The sequence below is a fragment of the Bos javanicus genome, chromosome 19 (genome assembly GCF_032452875.1).
Source record: "Bos javanicus breed banteng chromosome 19, ARS-OSU_banteng_1.0, whole genome shotgun sequence".
Lineage (NCBI taxonomy): Eukaryota > Metazoa > Chordata > Mammalia > Artiodactyla > Bovidae > Bos > Bos javanicus.
Window position 1 is genome coordinate 41,180,307 of NC_083886.1, and position 20,988 is coordinate 41,201,294.

At 38.3% G+C, this 20,988-nt stretch overlaps 1 protein-coding gene across 5 annotated transcripts in view; it reads right to left on the reverse strand.

Annotated features, from left to right (window-relative positions):
- Positions 1–20,988, reverse strand: part of FBXL20 (F-box and leucine rich repeat protein 20) — a 105,341-nt gene that overhangs the window by 38,888 nt on the left and 45,465 nt on the right. For all 5 annotated transcript variants that reach the window (XR_009731373.1, XR_009731372.1, XM_061391631.1 and 2 more), the window contains exon 2: positions 11,018–11,079. Coding sequence is in view for 3 of the 5 variants with exons in the window: in XM_061391631.1 (XP_061247615.1) it covers positions 11,018–11,079 (62 nt within the window). In the remaining 2 variants the exon portion in view is untranslated. The remainder of the gene's footprint in view (positions 1–11,017; positions 11,080–20,988) is intronic.

Genomic DNA, 20,988 nt, shown 5'->3' on the forward strand with positions numbered 1-20,988 from the left:
AGAGTAGGCCATGACTGCAGTGATTAGCACGGCACAGCACATGAACAATAAGAATACTACCTAGCTTCTGTGGTATTCCTACAAAACTGTGACAACTGAATTTACTCATGAAGGACATTCTGTAAAGAATCTTCAAAACTGCCAATGGCTACAAAAGACAAAGAAAGACTGAAGGCCTCTTCAAAATTGAAACCAGATGAAGAGAAGTGAGAAGTAAATGCAACCTGTGATCTTGGACTGCAACTTGAATCAGAAAGATTTCTTGCCTTGTACTACAAAGAACACAAAGAACAGGATCATGCATAGGATAACTAGTAAAATAGGGATAAGGTCTATAGACTACATAATAGTATCACATCAACGTGTATTTAGAAATTACAGTAATTTCAATTACTGTACTGTGTTTATAAATGAGAAAGTCTTTGATTTTAGAAAATTCACACTGAAGTCTTGGGTAAAAAGTATGGTTTGCAACTTAACCCAAATAGTTAAGAAAAAATAATGTTAAGTACAGTCAAAGGTTAATATTTGAGGAATCCAAGTAAAAGTTTTATGGAATTTCTTTGAACTACTTCTGAATCTTTTCAGTAAATTTAAAATAATCTAAAAACACAAAGAGGAAAAAAAGAAGTAAAAAATATGTTAAAACTCAAAGGAGTGGCAAGAAATAAAAATACAAACAATAACCACTGGCTTAGTATCAGCTATATATATCTAATTGGGTCATCCTGTATTCTGCAAGCTAACTCCTGCACCCAAGCCTTGAACAATAACACAATTAACACACAGAAAACACAAACTTCAGGAAACAAAGAGATAAAGATTATTTTCCAAATAATGTTTTCTTCTAGGGTTATATTCCTAGGATACTCATGCTCCTTTGTCCTCAAGATGGCCCCAATCTTGACAGAGTCATGATTTTAGGGCTATTAAAAACTGGCCCCACAATATCAAGCTGAGCCTGCTGGGAGTTCATGTACTAGGATGTGTAATGATAGGAAGACAAAAAAGACTTGAAAAAAACAGTATGTTCACATAGTCAAGTGGCTCTCAGTCTCAAAAGACAAACAGCTTTGTGTCCACATACGTAAATAACCTACACAAAGGCAATGTGCCTAATACGTATCTTATTAAAAGTCCATCACTACCAAGAAATCAGGGCTTCCTCCTGGCTCAGCTGCTAAAGAATGTGCCTGCAATGTGAGAGACCTGCGTTCAATCCCTGGGTTGGGAAGATCCCCTGGAGAACGGAACGGCTCCCCACTCCAGTATTTTAGCCTGGAGAATTCCATGGACTGTGTAGTCCATGGGGTCACAAAGAGTCGGACACGACTGAGCAACTCTCACCAAGACAACAAGGCAAGAGTGGAGAATTGTTACTGGCTAAGAAAATGTGGAGCCAAGCAAGAGCTGAAGTCTCTAAGAGAACTAAAATAAAACAGGCAATTCACTCCCCAAGACTATTTTGTTACTGCTGTTGTAGTTCCTCCAGGCAACTGAGTGTTAGGCTTGGAAATATTAAAACAGCAAATGGCAGGACCTCCCTGGTGGTCCAGTGGTTAGGACTTGCTTCCACTGCAGGGGGCAAAGGTTCCATCCCTGGTTGGAGAACTAAGATCCCGCATGCCACATGGCACAGCCAAAAAAAAAGGGCAATTATGAACAAACATGCAAACCAGGCAAGAGATGAAGTTTGAGACAGGCAGCATCCAATTTATTAACGGACTGTATATGTAAAGTTCGTGAATTCTCCAATATAAACAATATCACAAAGAAGAGTTTGTTTGCCAGACAAGCCTTAGGGGGAAAAAGTCCTAAACTACAATACTATGTATTATGCAAAAGAGCCTGAGCTTCAAATCTTGTAGCATGCCTGAATCAAAAACCCTTTGCCTCTGTCCACAAAGAGGAAACAATAATCTCATCTGAAATGCTCTTCCTCCTTACTCTCCTGCAACATCCAGTTAATCACTACTTAACCCTTTATGACTCAGCTCAGGTCTCGTTTCCTTGGAAGCATCTTCTGAACTCTCTAGGGTTGGCTGCAATGTCCTACACGTGAGCTTTGCTCTAGGCAAACCTCCACTATACCTTTATATTGATTATTTTCCTGTCAGTCTTTTCTACTACCCACTGAGTTTCTTGAGGACAAAAAGTCCCGTTTATTTCTATATCCAACATAATGATTGGTACACTGCATGTCTCCCACTATAGTAAGGTTTAAGGAAATTCCAACTATGTAATATTCCAGAAAACGCAAAACTATGGAGATCAAAAAATAAGTGGTCGCCTGGGATAAGACCCTGGTGCTGGGAAAGACTGAAGGCAGGAGGAGAAGGGGACGAGAGAGGACGAAATGGCTGGACGGCATCACCGACTCAATGAGTTTGAGCAAGCTCCGGGTGATGGTGAAGGACAGGGAAGCCAGGCTGCAGTCCATGGAGTTGCAAAGAGTTGGACGCGACTGAGTGACTGAACAACAACAAGGGATGAAAAGTGAGAGAGATAAACAGGCAGAGCAGAAAGGATTTTTACGGCAGTAAAAACACTATGTATGATATTGTAATGATGGATATGTTATTACACATTTGTACAAACCCATAAAATCTATGGAGAAGGAAATGGCAACCCACTCCAGTACTCCTGCCTGGAAAATCCCAAGGACGGAGCAGCCTGGTAGGCTACAGTCCATGGGGTCACAAAGAGTCAGACACGACTGAACGACTTCACTTCACCTCATAAAATCTACAACACCAAGAGTGAACCTTAAGGTAAACTACAGACTTAAGATAATTATAAGGTGAAGAAAGTAGGGAAAACCACTAGACCATTCAGGTATGACCTAAATCAAATCCCTTATGATTATACAGTGGAAGTGAGAAATAGATTTAAGGGCCTAGATCTGATAGATAGAGTGCCTGATGAACTATGGAATGAGGTTTGTGACATTGTACAGGAGAGAGGGATCAAGACCATCACCATGGAAAAGAAATGCAAAAAAGCAAAATGGCTGTCTGGGGAGACCTTACAAATAGCTGTGAAAAGAAGAGAAGCGAAAAGCAAAGGAGAAAAGGAAAGATATAAGCATCTGAATGCAGAGTTCCAAAGAATAGCAAGAAGAGATAAGAAAGCCTTCCTCAGCAATCAATGCAAAGAAATAGAGGAAAACAACAGAATGGGAAAGACTAGAGATCTCTTGAAGAAAATCAGAGACACCAAGGGAACATTTCATGCAAAGATGGGCTCAAAATGGTATGGACCTAACAGAAGCAGAAGATATTAAGAAGCGGTGGCAAGAATACACAGAAGAACTGTACAAAAAAGATCTTCATGACCCAGATAATCACGATGGTGTGATCACTGACCTAGAGCCAGGCATCCTGGAATGTGAAGTCAAGTGGGCCTTAGGAAGCATCACTACGAACAAAGCTAGTGGAGGTGATGGAATTCCAGGTGAGCTATTTCAAATCCTGAAAGATGATGCTGTGAAAGTGCTGTACTCAATATGCCAGCAAATCTGGAAAACTCAGCAGTGGCCACAGGACTGGAAAAGGTCAGTTTTCATTCCAATCCTAAAGAAAGGCAATGCCAAAGAATGCTCAAACTACCACACAATTGCACTCATCTCACACACTAGTAAAAGTAATGCTCAAAATTCTCCAAGCCAGGCTTCAGCAATATGTGAACTGTGAACTTCCTGATGTTCAAGCTGGTTTTAGAAAAGGCAGAGGAACCAGAGATCAAATTGCCAACATCCGCTGGATCATGGAAAAAGCAAGAGAGTTCCAGAAAAACATCTATTTCTGCTTTACTGACTATGCCAAAGCCTTTGACTGTGTGGATCACAATAAACTGTGGAAAATTCTGAAAGAGATGGGAATACCAGAACACCTGACCTGCCTCTTGAGAAATCTGTATGCAGGTCAGGAAGCAACTGTTAGAACTGGACATGGAACAACAGACTGGTTCCAAATAGAATAAGGAGTACGTCAAGGCTGTATATTGTCACTCTGCTTATTTAACTTATATGCAGAGTACATCATGAGAAACGCTGGACTGGAAGAAACACAAGCTGGAATCAAGATTGCTGGGAGAAATATCAGTAACATCAGATATGCAGATGATACCACCCTTATGGCAGAAAGTGAAGAGGAACTAAAAAGCCTCTTGATGAAGGTCAAAGTGGAGAGTGAAAAAGTTGGCTTAAAGCTCAACATTCAGAAAATGAAGATCATAGCATCCGGTCTCATCACTTCATGGGAAATAGATGGGGAAACAGTGGAAACAGTGTCAGACTTTATTTTTTTGGGCTCCAAAATCACTACAGATGGTGACTGCAGCCATGAAATTAAAAGATGCTTACTCCTTGGAAGGAAAGTTATGACCAACCTAGATAGCATATTCAAAAGCAGAGACATTACTTTGCCAACAAAGGTTCGTCTAGTCAAGGCTATGGTTTTTCCTGTGGTCATGTATGGATGTGAGAGTTGGACTGTGAAGAAGGCTGAGCGCCGAAGAATTGATGCTTTTGAACTGTGGTGTTGGAGAAGACTCTTGAGAGTCCCTTGGACTGCAAGGAGATCCAACCAGTCCATTCTGAAGGAGATCAGCCCAGGGATTTTTTTGGAGGGAATGATGCTGAAGCTGAAACTCCAGTACTCTGGCCACCTCATGCGAAGAGTTGACTCATTGGAAAAGACTCTGATGCTGGGAGGGATTGAGGGCAGGAGGAGAAGGGGACGAGAGAGGATGAGATGGCTGGATGGCATCACTGACTCGAAGGATGAGTCTGAGTGAACTCCGGGAGTTGGTGATGGACAGGGAGGCCTGGTGTGCTGTGATTCATGGGGTTGCAAAGAGTCGGACACGACTGAGCGACTGAACTGAGCTGAAGGTGTTAATATAGGTTCATCTTTGGCAAACAAACAAATAAACAAAAAACATTCTGGTGGGTTATGTTGATAATGGGGGTGGAGGCCTGCATGTGTGAAGGGGCACGTGAGAAACCTCTGTACCTTCCTCTCATGTCACTGTAAACCTAAAACTGCTCTACAGAAGCAAATCCTTTAAAAGAAAGAAAGAAAGCTGAAGGACTACAAAGGACAAGAATGAGGCCTCATTACTGAACTTCAGCATTCTGCTAATGTAGAATAAAAACATACATCTTTTATTCTCTCACCAAGGAAATTGCAGTAGCAAACTCAAATGAAAATGCATCATATATACATGGTATGGGAAAAAACAGCCTAAACATATGCTTATGTTTATAAAGAGTCATATATGTAACTGTGTTAAAAATTACTGTGTTAAAAATCAGTATGAAACAAAATGTATCACCTGAACCCCTGCCCCCCAAAAGGTTTAAGGGGACATAATTTAATTATTTTTTGATATCTCGTGGCTTTCATAAAGAACATCAATTATCTTTCTATTCAGTGAAATCCTCACGAGTAACTAAGTCACTAAAAAAACTTCTCTTCATTAAATAAACAACCCTGTACTGTAATATTTTTGAATGTTACTATTTTTAATTGATGTAACTCTGATTTATAACACTGTATAAGTCTCATGTGTAGAACACTGTATTTCTACTTCTGTATACCCTACAACATGCTCACCACCCAAAATTTATTTTCTATTAATTCACCATACAGTTGACCCCCTTTATACCTTTCCCACCACCCTTTCTCATCTGGGAACCACTACTCTTCTCAATCCTACATGTTTGTTTTTGTTGGTTTTCTTTTTTTTTCTTTCTTGTTTTCTTTCCTTTTTTAAGCCACACTGTGCAGCACACAGAATCTCAGTTCTCCAACCGGATGCCCCCTGAACTGGAAGCTCAGAGCTCTAAACAGTGAACCACCAGAAAAGTTTGCTTTTAAAATTAGTTTTTATATATTCTCTCTTATTGTCAGATTGCTAATAATAAACTCAGTGGACCCTCTATCAACATAACTCTTCTGATCCCATATTTACTGATATTCATAATTGAATTTGTGTTAACCGTGTTTAACGAAAAAAATAAAGAGTAAATGGGAACTGAGAAACGGCTGGCATGTATCCTTTAAGTAAAATGCACATTTGATCTTCCAGCTTGCTTTCTGTTTCTCTGATTTGTTCTGGATAATTGAGAAGACTAGAAAATGAAATGGTCAGTAAGAGCAATATTGTTTTTCTGTTCTTTGATTCAGGAACATCTGCCAATGCATCTTAAAGGTGAGAGATGATCACTTTTGGTAGTCTGAGTATCTAGTCACATCATTTTATGGTCTATGAGTAAAAAATAGAATTAACAGTAATATACATGACACTTTATTGCACTTCCTATGTGCTGGGCACTCTTTCTAGTAAGAACTTCATATTTATCAACCCTTTGGATCCTTGTTTGTTGTTTAGTTGCCAAGTCGTGTTCAAATCTTTCAAGACTCCATGGACTGTAACTCGCCATTTCTTTCCCCAGGGGATCTTCTCAATCCAGGGGATCGAACCTGCCTCTCCTGCACTGGCAGGCGAAGTCCTTACCACTAAGTCACTAGGGAGGATTTTAGTACTTTCCTAAAAGGTAGGTACTAAAATCTTCAGTTTACAGCTAGTAAATGACAAAATGCAGGTGTTGAGATTTCAGAGCTGATGTTTCTAACCATTATGCCCTTAAAAGTAAGAAAACACACTCCCCTATCCACCCTGAACTCCTGGCAATTAAAGTGAATGAAAATACTAGATATTATCAGTGTTGTAAGCTTCCTGGAATAGAATATAATAAGACAGCATGTATACAGAAAAGAGTTCACATAGCAGGCCTATCCTTATTAGAAAGGCCCTTCAAATGTTGCTTGCACTGCTGCATCTTGGATGGCATTTGAGAATTTGGATTGCAGAGGTTTCCCACTATTCCCTGATAAGCTTCCCTGGTAGACATTTTACTTTTTTGTTGTAACTTATTTTTGGAGGAATTAAGCACACCCTGTGTGACTCCACTGGGAAAGGACTCTTAAAGGCAAAACCTGGTTTCCTCTTTCACTCCATTCAGGCTTTTTTTTTTTTTTAAGTGAAACAAGTGAAGTTTTATTTACTAGGAGGAAAAGAGTACAATACATTGGACAGACATACGGGCGGACTCTGCTTTGTATCTTTTCCCTGTAATAAATCATAGCTCTAAGTATGACTATATGCTGAGCCTTGAGTCCTCCCAGAAAATCATCAAACTTAGGAGTACTCCAGGGGACCCAATACAGCATGATTATTTAGACAAACAACTCCAGCCAATTCATTCTTTCCATCTAACTTCAGAAAATTCATCTACCAACTCATATATACACATAACATATTACATGATAATTATGAGTCAACACCCCAAGAGTTGAAAAATTAATGAAAAAAGTTTCAGATTCTTGTAAATAATGATAATCCTCATTCTGAAACTTCATTCTGTTTCATAGCTAAAAGGGCATGTGTGGGTTCAAACAGTCTTACTTACGACTCCTGTTATTTTTACAGTTATCAATATCATTCTCAGAAGGAATCCTGAGAAACAAGTCACTTTACATTAGCTCTTGGAAAACAGAAGAGTCTCTGTCTTATAAACACTGACATTCATTTTTCAAGAGGTACTCCTAAAGATATGCACATGGTTCTGCTCTGAAAGGAAGTACTGTCAATTCTGCTAACTGAATTTCACATTATGCAAGCAGTGGATTCCAGCCTGCTGGAGCATTACTAATAAACTTTGTTTCAAAAGGAAAGGAGGAAAATCACTAAGTTAAAGTAAACTACAGCTAAGAAAAAACAAGAACACTTCCTTAATTCATTGGTAAATTGGCTGTGGCACTGAATTTGGCCCTAGCAACACAAGTTTTCCCCTTGTAGACTGATACATGTTGCACCAAATAATGTAATATGTAACTTAAAAAGCTAACCAAGCCAAATAGTCTATGCTACTTATTAAACTGTATTTTTTAAAACAGCTAATACACAGACATGGTATGAAATTCCAAATACACACACCCACAAATTTAGAAGCCACACAAAAAATCTGACCAATAAGTAATGACAGTAACAATATAACTCATAAAATAAAACACATATCCAGAAGTCTATACCATTATAAATAACTGAATAAATAAACATAACAGATGTGAAGGGTCTTCCTTACAGTAGAATTCTAATTAATAAATACAGGAAGAATTATGAAAATATAAAACCATGGCAAACATAACAATAGTAACTGTTTCAGGTAACATCAATGGAGGCTAAAATTAGTGGACAAAAATGAGTAACAGTACATAGGCTTAACGTATCTCCCACAAGATATTTATTAGGCTATTTAAGTTTCCTAAGGAAATATTACATTTAATGAATTTCAAAAAAATTACAAATGCCCTGGACAGAATTCATTAATATTTACACTAACTAACTGGCTCCTGTTTAGTGTAATTTCAAAGATATCACACAATTTTCTATTTGGCTTAATTGGTTTAAACAAAAAGTTGACCCATTGCCTGAAAGACAAATCAGTCAACCCATAGCTTCAGGTAATGGTAAGAAAAAGCCACTGAGATTCAGGAGTTGTTTGTGGTAACAAAAACTGGTTGATATAGGAATTCCTCTTTATCCAGTCTTCCCCCCAGTACTATCTGTTTTAGCAACTATAGGCCTTACAGTTCATCAACAGTTAACAGAGCAAAGGCAAAACAGTGACTAAATCAAAACCACAGTGAGATATTAACACTCCCCTATGGCTATTATCAAGAAGATAAGAAATAACAAGTGTTGGTGAGGATGTGGAGAAAAGAGAACCCTCATACACAGTTGGTGGGAATGTAAATTGGTACAGACGTTACAGAAAACAGTATGAGATTCTTAAGTAAAGATAGATCTACCATATAATCTCAGCAATCTTCAGCAATACGTGAACCGTGAACTTCCAGATGTTCAAGCTGGTTTTAGAAAAGGCAGAGGAATAGAGATTAAATTGCCAACATCTGCTGGATCACTGAAAAAGCAAGAGAGTTCCAGTAAAACATCTATTTCTGCTTTATTGACTATGCCAAAGCCTTTGACTGTGTGGATCACAATAAACTGTGGAAAATTCTCAAAGAGATGGGAATACCAGACCACCTGACCTGCCTCTTGAGAGACCTATGTGCAGGTCAGGAAGCAACAGTTAGAACTGGACATGAAACAGCAGACTGGTTCCAAATAGGATAAGGAGTACGTGAAGGCTGTATATTGTCACCCTGCTTATTTAACTTATATGCAGAGTACATCATGAGAAACGCTGAGCTGGAAGAAGCACAAGCTTCTAAAAGAAGCTAAACCAGTAACAACAAAAAACCCAACAAATTTTTAACTATGGGTTGTGATGGATATTAACTAGATTTACTGTGGTGATAATTTTGCAATATATTATTTTTTGCTGCATATATTATTATTGTTTTTTTGCTGCACCATGTGGGATCCAGGATCTTAATTCCCAACCAGGATTGAACCTGTACCCTCAGCAGTGGAAGCATGGAGTCTTAGCCACTGGACCGCCATTTTGCAATATATACAAATATCAAATCATTATGTTATATACCTGAAACTAATAGATTATATGTCAATTATATCTAAAAAAGGAAAAGAGGGGAGGGAGTGGGAGGGGAATGAGAAACGGTGTCTAAAGTTAGAAAGGGCCAGGGCAGGCAATGGTGCAGTGTAAAGAATTACAGAAGATGTTATCCGTGTCACCCTCATTTCTTGCCTGTATTTCTTTAATAGCCTTCTTATTGCTTTCCACTCCAATCTCCCAATCTGGCTGGCACACAGTACCCAGGCTAATGCTTTAAAAATATAAACCAGATCATATTATTCCCCTGTCACAACATGAGAGGTCTCATAGACCACTGTAAGGAATCTGAGTTTCATGACAAAAACAGAAAAACTCTAATAAAATATAAAAACATAAACACAGTATGATCACAGCATGATTGCTCAGTCATAGCCGACCCTTTGCTGCCCCATGGATTGTAGCCTGCTAGGCTCCTCTGTCCATGGAATTTTCCAGGCAAGAGTACTAGAGTGGGTTGCCATTTCCCACTCCAGGGGATCTTCCCAAACCAAGGATCGAACCTGCGTCTCTTGAGTCTCCTGCATTGGCAGGGAGCACTACCTGGGAAGCCCAATATTAAAAATAAGTGTGTCTTAACGTACTCAGTTTATGGTAACAATGAAGAACATAACCTAACGTACTCAGTTTATGGGAACAATGAAGAACGTAACCTAACGTACTCAGTTTATGGTAACAATGAAGAACATAACCTAACGTACTCAGTTTATGGGAACAATGAAGAACATAACCTAATTTAAATACATTCTTCTTTAAGATAGCTAAAATTTCACTGAAATTTATGGCATACTCAAAGATATTCAGAGTGCATTTTCCAATGGCTCTGGTAGTCTAGGATGTTTTTTCAACTATAGTCAATCAGCTCATATGTATGTTTTACTTTCATGGAAAAAATCCATTTCAAGTTGAATTCAGTTCTTCTTTTTTTTTTTCCTTAGCATTTTCAAAGTTTAAGTCCTAGGATTTAATCCCTGCTTCCAAGGATCTTGCAATCTAGTGGAGGACTCAGCATGCAAATACTTAGGAATGCCAGAAATACTCTTTACCAGCACTAGAGCGAGATATTTTTCATCCTGAAGTAGGGACTGGTTATGGGCTAGATAGCAGTACCAGCTATGACCAAGAAGATGCCCCTGAACACAGTAACTTCTAACATTTTGCAAAGACAATGTGCTTTTTTCAGTCATGCTATTCTAATAAAATCCCGAGTGTAATAGAGGAAAGTTTCAAGCAACTTTTTAAAAGGCCGTAATTCCTAGGATAAGACTGTTTAATAAAGGCATCAATAAATTTTAAAATTCAGATAATCCAGATCCTAAAGATACACAAAAATGAGCAAAAACTCTTAAGATTATTTTAAACAGGCAAATGTGATACAAAACAAAAAAACCATCATAAAGTTAGACTTACCGTAATAGGAGTTCTTTGGGAAGTTTTTTATTGATTACAGCTTCATCGCTATTTGAGAACATCTGCAAAAACAAAATCATTGTGTCAAGTGCTACTTAACATTGTATTATGTTTAACTCAACAGTTTAGACTACCACCTGGTAGCTCAGATGGTAAAGCATCTGCCTACAATGTGGGAGACCCGGGTTCGATCCCTGGGTAGGGAAGATCCCCTGGAGAAGGAAATGGCAACTCAAGCCAGTTCTCTTGCCTGGACCGAGGAGCCTTGTAGGCTACAATCCACGGGGTTGCAAAGAGTTGGACACGACTGAGCGACTTCACTTCAACAGTTTAGAGGTAATCCTCTTAGGAGAGAAGAGAATAACCACAATGGATGTTATAAACCAAAGTCATATTTTCAGAAACTCCTTAGGCTAAAAAATGTCTGAGACATTTAATTTGCTATCTTTATCTTTAGAGAAAAATTAACTAATAGCAGCCAGAAGGATGATATTATGTGCCAGGTGCTATTTTTAGTCTTTTTCATGTATTAATGTATCAAATCTTCTTATGACCCTTAATCTTCATTTTACATACAAGGAAACCGAGGTACAAAAAATTTACTTGCTTAAAATTGTATCAGTACAGAGTGACCATTTGAAAAACCTTAAGGCAAGGTTATTTTTCAGATCTAACTCATATTTATTTGTTCATGGAGTTGTTCAGAAACCTAGGATAGGGAACATTCTCCTTCAAGTTTTATGAATCATGCAGAAAACTAATAGTGCTTCATAACCACAACCATATGCATTCTGGATGCACAAAGGATCACTCAAATTAATGAAATAACTCACAATGGGTATTTTTAAACAGACCCACAATTTCTTCCACTATAAGTTTGTCTAGTAAGCTACATTAAAAATAAAATACCTATATATCCAATAAAAAGTCAGGAAAGACAACACACATATCACTGAAACTGAGGAGTATGTTCAGTCCCTGCTATTAAGTATCACATAGATGCCTCTTGACTTCACACAGTGAACATTTACTGAACATCTTGTAAGTATTAGGCACCTTTCTAGGCAATTAAATACAAAGATAGTAAGATATTAGCTCTGTACTTAAGGGTTCCTCCTCTACAATGAGGAACACGGAAATAAGCAAATACTAAATTTGGGCTGGCATCAAGGAGATAAGCTAGAAATACGTTAAAATTATAGTTGAAGTAAAAGACGATACAGATCTCTGTAAGATTATAGGAAATGAAAAAAAAAGCTGGAGAAAAAAGGAATTTTAAAGAAGCTACAGAGTTGCTGATGGAAAGCTGGATCATCTACTAAGTTTCAGTGTAGCAAACACACTATGTTATAATAAAGCTACTGACTGACAATCACATGCTTTAGGAAATTACCTGACATCAAAGAAAAATCTGCTTCCCTAAAATCTCTATCCATTAATGGAAGTTACTAAGAAAAAAATCATACTCCTTTTTGGTAAAACAGTCTTTCAAAATGAAGTCATCACACTTCCTCCTAAACAAATCTCAAATTTCACAGTTTCTAATTTTCTAAGACTCTTGACTATTATGATTATTCATTTTTTTTTGGCCACACCATGCAGGATTTTAGTTTCCCCCAGCAGGGATCCAACATACGCCCCCTGCAGTGGAAGCATGGAGTCTTAACCAGTGCACTGCTAGGGAAGTTCCATCATCATTCTTCTCTAGGTACACTTACGGGAAAGAATGCACGAAGGAGTTATAAAGTGTACCCTGAATAATCTAGGGTTGATGACATAAATAACAATATCTTGCAAAGACAGCTAAATGTATCAAAAGTTGACACCTGCCTGGGGGACTTCTTAGCATACAACATGTATCTTAAGCTTGAGATCTTTGGAAAAAATTAAATTTTTAAGTATAAAATATCACTAAAGCACCCAATATAACAGACTATGCCCAACTCAAATCCAGAAAATATAAAAGATAATCGCTTTTATAGTAGAAATGCTGAACTCTTTATCTTGTATATTCAAAGTATTTAATTGAATACCCAGCAAGGCACTTTCTGCTCACTTGAATATAGACAATAATTAAACTGATAAAAAATATAAATCTGCTAGGTATTGTTCACACAACTTGTACAACTCTAGATTTTTTTTTAAAAAAGGAACAAAAATCAAAAAATTTTCCCCCTAAGTTAGCCTAAATGGGCTTCCCTAGTAGCTCAGTTGGTAAAGAATCTGCCTGCATTGCAGGAGACCCCAGTTTGATTCCTGGGTCGGGAAGATCCCCTGGAGAAGGGAACGGCTACCCACTCCACTATTCTGGCTGGGAGAATTCCATGGACTATATACTCCATGGGGTCGCAAAGAGTCGGACACGACTGAGTGACTTTCACTTCACTTCTTCAGCCTAAATAGGCCAAACGCTGTTGTGTCTATATCAACATGAGGTATATGAAAAAGTAAAGAAGAAAAGGAATAGTGTTCTGGGAGTACCTGGGAACCTACTCCAAGTAGAGAAAGATCAATGGTTCACAAACTGTGGTCAAATAACTGCATCAGCATCACACAGGACCTTGTTAGAAATGCAAGTTCTTGGGTTGTACCCCAGATCTACAGCATCAGAAACAGGGTGCCAGATGTGGTGGAGGGAAAAGAGAGGCAACCTGTACTTTAACAAGCCCTCCAGGTGATACTGATGCTTCCTGAAGTCTGAGAATCAATGGACCAGAAAAAAAGGATTGAGGACCCCAGAACTTATGAAATCATAGTTCTAACACAGAGTCAGAATATTTTATTATTTAAAGTGACATAGCAATGGAACTTAGAAAATAATCCTAGAGGTAGACACACATTAATTTTAGATGTTTTCTAGAAAATTCAAATGGCTTCCACTCTAGTTCATGATACTGTTTATAAAGTAAATACTTCACAGAAGCAACAGAATGTTTTAGACATCTTACTATTTCAGCTGAATCCAAACTCTAGATTTCTCATACAACATATAAAGATGTCAAAACCAATTAGACCAAGGATATAATTAATTAGAAAAATTTGTGAAGGTTTTAGATATTATTGTTTTAGAGAAGTCACTGTTCAAACATCTGACATTCTTAGTTATCTCATTTCATATTAATGTGCGGATATACAGTGTTAGTTGCTCAGTCATGTCCAACTCTTTGTGACCCCATGGACTACAGCCACCACACTCTGCTGTCCATAGAATTCTCCAGGCAAGAATATTGGAGAGGGTTGCCATTCCCTTCTCCAGACGATCTTCTAGACTCAGGGACTGAACCTACATCTCCTGCACTGCAGGCAAATTCTTCACCGTCTGAGTCATCAGGGATATATAATTACATATTTTAATAATCTGTCTGCAAACAATTACAAGGATGTGGGTATGGGGGTGGTGGGGGAACATGAGGGCAACTATAATATTCTCTCTCAATTATTTGTTTCAAGATAGGACATCATCCCCTAAACAGACACTGTAACAGCCCTCCTGTTACAGGGAGGGACATTCTTATATATTTATATAAGGGATATAAATATATCCCTTGTATATAGGGATAGGGCATTCTTATATATCCAGGTTTTAAAAAATCTAAGTGATTTGGTTTGTCATACATTAACATTTATTACTGCTTTGTATAAAACTGTAATTGTTTTTCTATAAATTACCTAGTTAAGAGATATTAATTGTGAAACTACTTTTTATAAACTGTAATTATAACAAAGAGCTCCTGAATAGTATGAAGAAGCATTTTTTGGCTATTATTTTAGCTTTCCTGATCAGTTTTGAAATCTTTGGCAAACTTTGGGAATTAGTTTACTAAAACAATGAATTTAAATGCTCAGCACACAACAAAGACACAGGAAACCAATTCAAGAGGTTTTAAATCCAGGATCTGAGTGGGAAATGGCAACTGGGTTTAATAAAGGAAATAGGAAAAGAAACACTTTCTCAACAGTGACCCCTGCTGATTAAAGTAAAGTATAGCTAACAACTCCAAAACCCAGAAATTAAAAGGTCTGACCTATATTATTCAAGCATTATAGAGGAAATAAAAGTTTAATATGCATTTTGGCACAGATTACTAGTATCCCCCAATATCCTTTCTACACGTCTAGAGTAACAGAACTCCCATATTTTAGCTAACACATGGCTGTGTGGAAAGAAGACTTTATTTCCCATTACATTCTGGCCAATGGGATATAAGAAAAAGTGATGTGTACAGTATCAGGGGGCTTGGAGTGTCCTTAATGAGAGAGGGTGTGCCCCTTCTTTACTCCTTCCTCAATTATGCTGTTTGAAATGTGGTCAGGATGACTGAACTCCATCTTGTATCATGAAGCTGAAGACTACAGTTTAGAGATAAGCAGAAAACTAGAAAAAGCCTGCAGATGACTACAGAGACACCATACTTCTGGACTTACATATAAGAGAAAAATTAACTCCTATAATATTTAAGTCATTTAATTCAGTTGCACAATACTGAATGTATTGTACACTTTAAAAAGTACAGGGTGGCAATTTTTATATATATTTTTCCACAATTAAAAATTTTTAAGATTCTTTTTTCACATTTTAAAGTTTCTGAATTTAGGAATCATCTTACAATCAAAATCAAAAGCTTTTTTGTGTGTGATATATAAAATAATGGTACATTTTATAAATCGCAGTAACTTTTAATTACAGATAGCAATTACAGTATGACCAAGAGAAGGAAAACAGAACTAAAATAAGAACGAAGGACCACATACTTCTCTTCAAACAGGCTCTGTGCTTTTTGTTCATGTTATCTTCTCAAGAGCACCCGTGCAACCAAACTTGCCTATTCTGTCAATAGAAATCGATTAACGCCCACTGGACATGTTATCTGTGTCATGAAACCTTTTCCAATCATCCTAACTGGATGTGACTGTTCCCTTCTCAGATAAAATCCCAAAGCACCCTGGGCTGGTATGGTGTCCAATATATAAGACTGTAAGCTCTGATATAATGACGAAGGGGGCCTTGTCCGTTCAGTTCACCACAGTACAGTTAGTGAACAACACAATGCCTATAAATTCCTGAACCAATGAATGTCATTTTTACTAAACAGATCAGGAAATATTTTCTGACTGTAAATTCACAGCAGACCTCCATGCTTTGTTCACTTCATATCTATCTCGGTGGTGGAGGGGAGGGGAAGGGAGACAAAGGAAACAGAGGGATATGGTTGGGAAGGGAGATGAGAGGAGGGGAGGGAAAAAGAAATTTAATAAATTGAATGTTACTCTAAATTCATCAAATAACGTGCAAATAACATGAATTTATTTCAGCAACAGACTGAATAATATTACAAAATATAACAGTAATATTATAAAATATAACAAGTAAAACACATGAAGAAAAAAGTTTGGATACTCAACTTATTATCCCCTTCCTTAAAAAAAAGTTGTAATAATTGCAAAGTTTTCACCAGTATGGTATTTCATCTGTATACAGAAATTTTAGCAGCTTTATTAGGGCATAATTCACATAGCATAAAATTCACTGGTTTTCAGTGTACACTGCAATGATTTTTAGTAAATTTACAAAGCCGTCAGACCATCACTACCACTCAGTTTTGATGAATTCCAACATCCCCAAAATATCATTCATGCCCATCAGCAATCAATCTTTAAGTAACTACTCATCTGCTTTCTGTCTCTGTAGATTTTCCTTTATGAGCATTAAAAAAAATAGAATCATAAAATAATGCAATTTTTTGGACGTGGCTTCTTTTATTCTGCGTGTTTTTGAAGTTCATCTATGTTGTAGCATGTACTAGTAGTTCATTCCTTTTTATTGCTGAATAGTATTTCAGCATATGAAATTACAAATTTTGTTTATTCATTCCTAGCTAACATTTGAGTTGTTACACTTGCTTTGGGTTGAGATAGGTTCCCATTTCTCTTGGATAAAATCTAAAATGGAGAGTTTATGGCTTGTATCATATGGTTAAGTTTATTTTAAACTTTTAAATTGATATCCAAAGTAGCTGTACCATTTTATATTCCCACCAGCAATGTATAAGGTTTCCAGTCTGTCCGTATCTTACCATACAGGGCATTTGGGATCTCCAAACAGGGATCGAACCCTGCAATGGAAACAAGGAGTCTTAATCACTGGACCTCTATGGAAGTCTCATGTTGACTTTATTTCAGCTAGTCTAATTTATTTGGGGGGGCTCTAAAATCACCGCAGATGGTGACTGCAGCCATGAAATTAAAAGACGCTTGCTCCTTGGAAAGAAAGTTACGACCAACCTAGACAGCATATTAAAAAGCAGAGACATTACTTTGCCAACAAAGGTCCGTCTAGTCAAGGCTATGGTTTTTCCAGTGGTCATGTATGGATGTGAGTGTTGGACTATAAAGAGGGCTGAGCACAGAAGAATTGATGCTTTTGAACTGTGGTGTTGGAGAAGACTCTTGAGTCCCTTGGACTGAAAGGAGGTCAAACCAGTCCATCCTAAAGGAAATCAGTCCTGGGTGTTCACTGGAAGGACTGATGTTGAAGCTGAAACTCCAATACTTGGCACCACGTGATGCGAAGAGCTGACTCATTTGAAAAGACCCTGATGTTGGGAAAGATTGAAGGCAGGAGGAGAAGGGGAGCACAAGGTGAGATGGTTAGATCGCATCACCAACTCAATGGACATGAGTTTGGGTAAACTCCGGGAGTTGGTGATGGACAGGGAGGCCCGGCGTGCTGCGGCTCATGGGGTCGCAAAGAGTCGGACACGACTGAGCGACTGAACTGAGCTGAATGGGGTGTTATTATGGTACCAATTTGCATCTCCCTAATTACTAATGCTGTTGGGCATCTTTTCATGTGCTTTTTGGCTGTTCAAATGACTTCTTGGGTGAAATGTGCATTCAAATAATTTACGCTTTTGAGTTGTTTAATTTCTTAGATTTAGGGGCTCTTTATATTAATATATTTTGAATACACATTCATTATCTACTCTATGACTTGTAAATATTTTCTCCCATTCTGTGTTATTTCTATTTCTTAATGGTGTCTTTCAAAGAACACTTTTTAAAAAAAGAGTATTTTTAATTTTGGTAAGGTCCAATTTATCTTTTTTTTTTTAAACAGATAATACTTTTGATATCATATATGTGAACTCTGCCAAACCAAAGGTTATGCAGTTGTCTTCTAATTCAGAAAAATTTAAAGCCATGCCTAGCTGACTCAACCAGACACAATGGCCTCTAAGCAGCTAGAAGGAATATATGCCACAGCAGACAGACACAACCAAAATAGGGAGAGGTCTGTCTTAAAAAGAGTTATAATGATGTAGCTTTTGGGACATGGAATAATACAAATTAGATTCATAGAAAATCCCAGAAATTTTAAAGGAAGTTGTACCTGCTGGGTACAACTACAACAAGGGACAGAGACTATTTAAAATGAAAGGAGACCTCTGGACTCCCAACTTTCTGTAGGGAGGAAGTACCCTGAGGTATTTCTTATGTAAAAGGAGAACCTCTCAGAAAGCAGTGTTAAGAGCTCATGACGCAGTACTAAGAATCACAGAGAACAGTGGATTAGGGAACCATTCCCAGGAAGTAGAACTGGGCCCCAGTCAAGGCACATTTCCTGCTCCTGTGTTACCAAAAGTCAGATCCAACTGTTTGCCAACACTTGAGAGGCAAGGTTGGTGGAAAGGAAAATGCTTTATTTCAGAAGCAGGCAACCCGGGGACAGAGTAGACTCATGTCAAAAGGCCAACTTACCACTGACAATCAGTGGGCAAGAGGTTTTTTTTTTTTTTTTTTTTTTTGAATTAAATTATTAGACCCCAGCCTCAGATATCCAATTTATTTGGCTATCTGATTTATTTAGTTTGGGATGGGTTGTTCACTGGTACTTTTAAAAAATATTTATTTGGGGGTTGCGGTAGGTTTAGTTGCGGCATGCAAGATCTTTCATTGCAGCGTGCAAGCTTCTCTCTAGCTGTAGCACCCAGGCTCAATAGTTGTGGCACTCGAGCTTAGTTGCCCTGCAGCACATGCAATCTTGTTCCCCAACCAAGGATCAAACCCACATTCCCTGTGTTACAAGGCAGATTCTTAACCACTAGGCCACCAGGGAAGTGCCAAGGCAAGAGCTTTTGAAGTAGAGTTTCAGGTGTGTTTATAGGCCAAGGGAGGGGGCTACAGTCAACTCTGACAGGCATCTTGAAATTGGTTATGCAGTGGTCTCGTCAGTGCCATCTTGATTTTATTGCCCATGAAGAAGAACTTAAGGCCCTTGACTTTGCTTAATAACTGAACAATTATTGGTTTTGTTTGTTTTCCTTTGCTTCTGCATTTTCTTGATTCTCTGTTAAACTTACTCTTCAGCTAAAGATTTTCTACAGACAAAAGGCAGGCAGAGGACATGGGGGAGAAGGAACACAGGGTTCTGCTCTGTTTTAGCTGCAGTATGTGACCCTGACAACATGTCTACTACATTTCAGGGCTGATGCGTGCATGTGTGCATGCTAAGTTGCTTCAATCGTGTACGACTCTTTGTGACCTCATGACCATAGCTCAGCTAGCTCCGTTGTCCATGAGATTCTCCAGGCAAGAATACTGGAGTGGGTTGCCATGCCCTCTTCCAAGGATCTTCCTGACCCAGGGGTCGAACCTGAGTCTCTTATGTCTCCTGCACTGGCAGGCAGGTTCCTTAACACTAGTGCCGCCTGGGAAGCCCTGTTACTCCCCCCTTTTTGGGGGAATATTACCGTTATTTTATCTCTTTGAATAACAGTGTATGTTGAGTGTATGGGGCAGATAACTTTTCTTTTTAGTTCACAAGTCTCTGGATCAAGAGGAATTGCAGGTAAGTACCCTCAGTTCAGTTCAGTTCAGTTGCTCAGTTGAGTCTGACTCTTTGCGACCTCATGGACTGTAGCACGCCAGGCTTCCCTGACCATCACCAACTCCTGAAGTTTACTCAAACTCACGTCCAGGGAGTCGGTGATGTCATCCAACCATCTCATCCTCTGTCACCCTCTTCTCCCACCTTCAATCTTTCCGAGTCTCAGGGTCTTTTCAAAAGAGTCAGTTCTTCGCATCAGTACCCTCATCCACCTCTAAATTTGATACTGATGATAAGTTACAGGTATTCACCATTGTTTATTTACACTTTTTTATTTTTACAGGTTATTTGTCTTTGGAGAAGATTTTGGAGGTCTTGGGAGAGAATGCTTTGCATGTGACAAGAATGCGAATCACTGGAGCCAAAGGGCAGACCATGGTAGAACATTACAATAAGGGCCTCCAAAGAATCTTATCTCCTTGCTACAATACCCTTTGGCAATGGGTACTCCCTTCAATAAGTGGAGTCTATTTTCCCAGCCTTTGCATCCGAGTTCACATGATTTTTGATCTGACCAAAACAAAAAGCAAACAAACAAAAAAACGGTGTGTGTGTGAACATAACACTGATTTCCAAGTAATGGAAACTTTAATTTTTGAAACACTCCTGCTACTATGTTAGAAAGCCCAAGATAACCTTCTGCATGATGACAGGCCTTGTGGAAAAAGAGTACCAGCTGATAGTGACACCAAGATCTCAGACTGTAAGTGAGGCCATCTTAGATGCTCAAGCCCCTGCCAAGCCACCAGAGGACTGCAGCCTTGCCAGTGATCTTTTTGAGTGACTAGCAGAAGAACTGCCAGGCCGGATAACTGTTTCAAGCCACTAAGTTTCAGAGTGATTGTTAAACAGCAAAAGCTGTGAAAACAGGTTCTCCTTTTAAAAAGTGTATGACTTGTGATCTAAATTTCAAAGATTTGAATAAAATTAGAGATATACAGAAGTAGCCCAACATAGGTAAAATCTTTTGCTGGGAAGAAAATTTCTGGGAGAGATTAAGGATGAACTGCCATAGAGAAGTCCAGAGTTGAAGCTGCAGAGTTTTTTAAAACAATTTTTTCCTATAAGTAATTTTTACTGATTA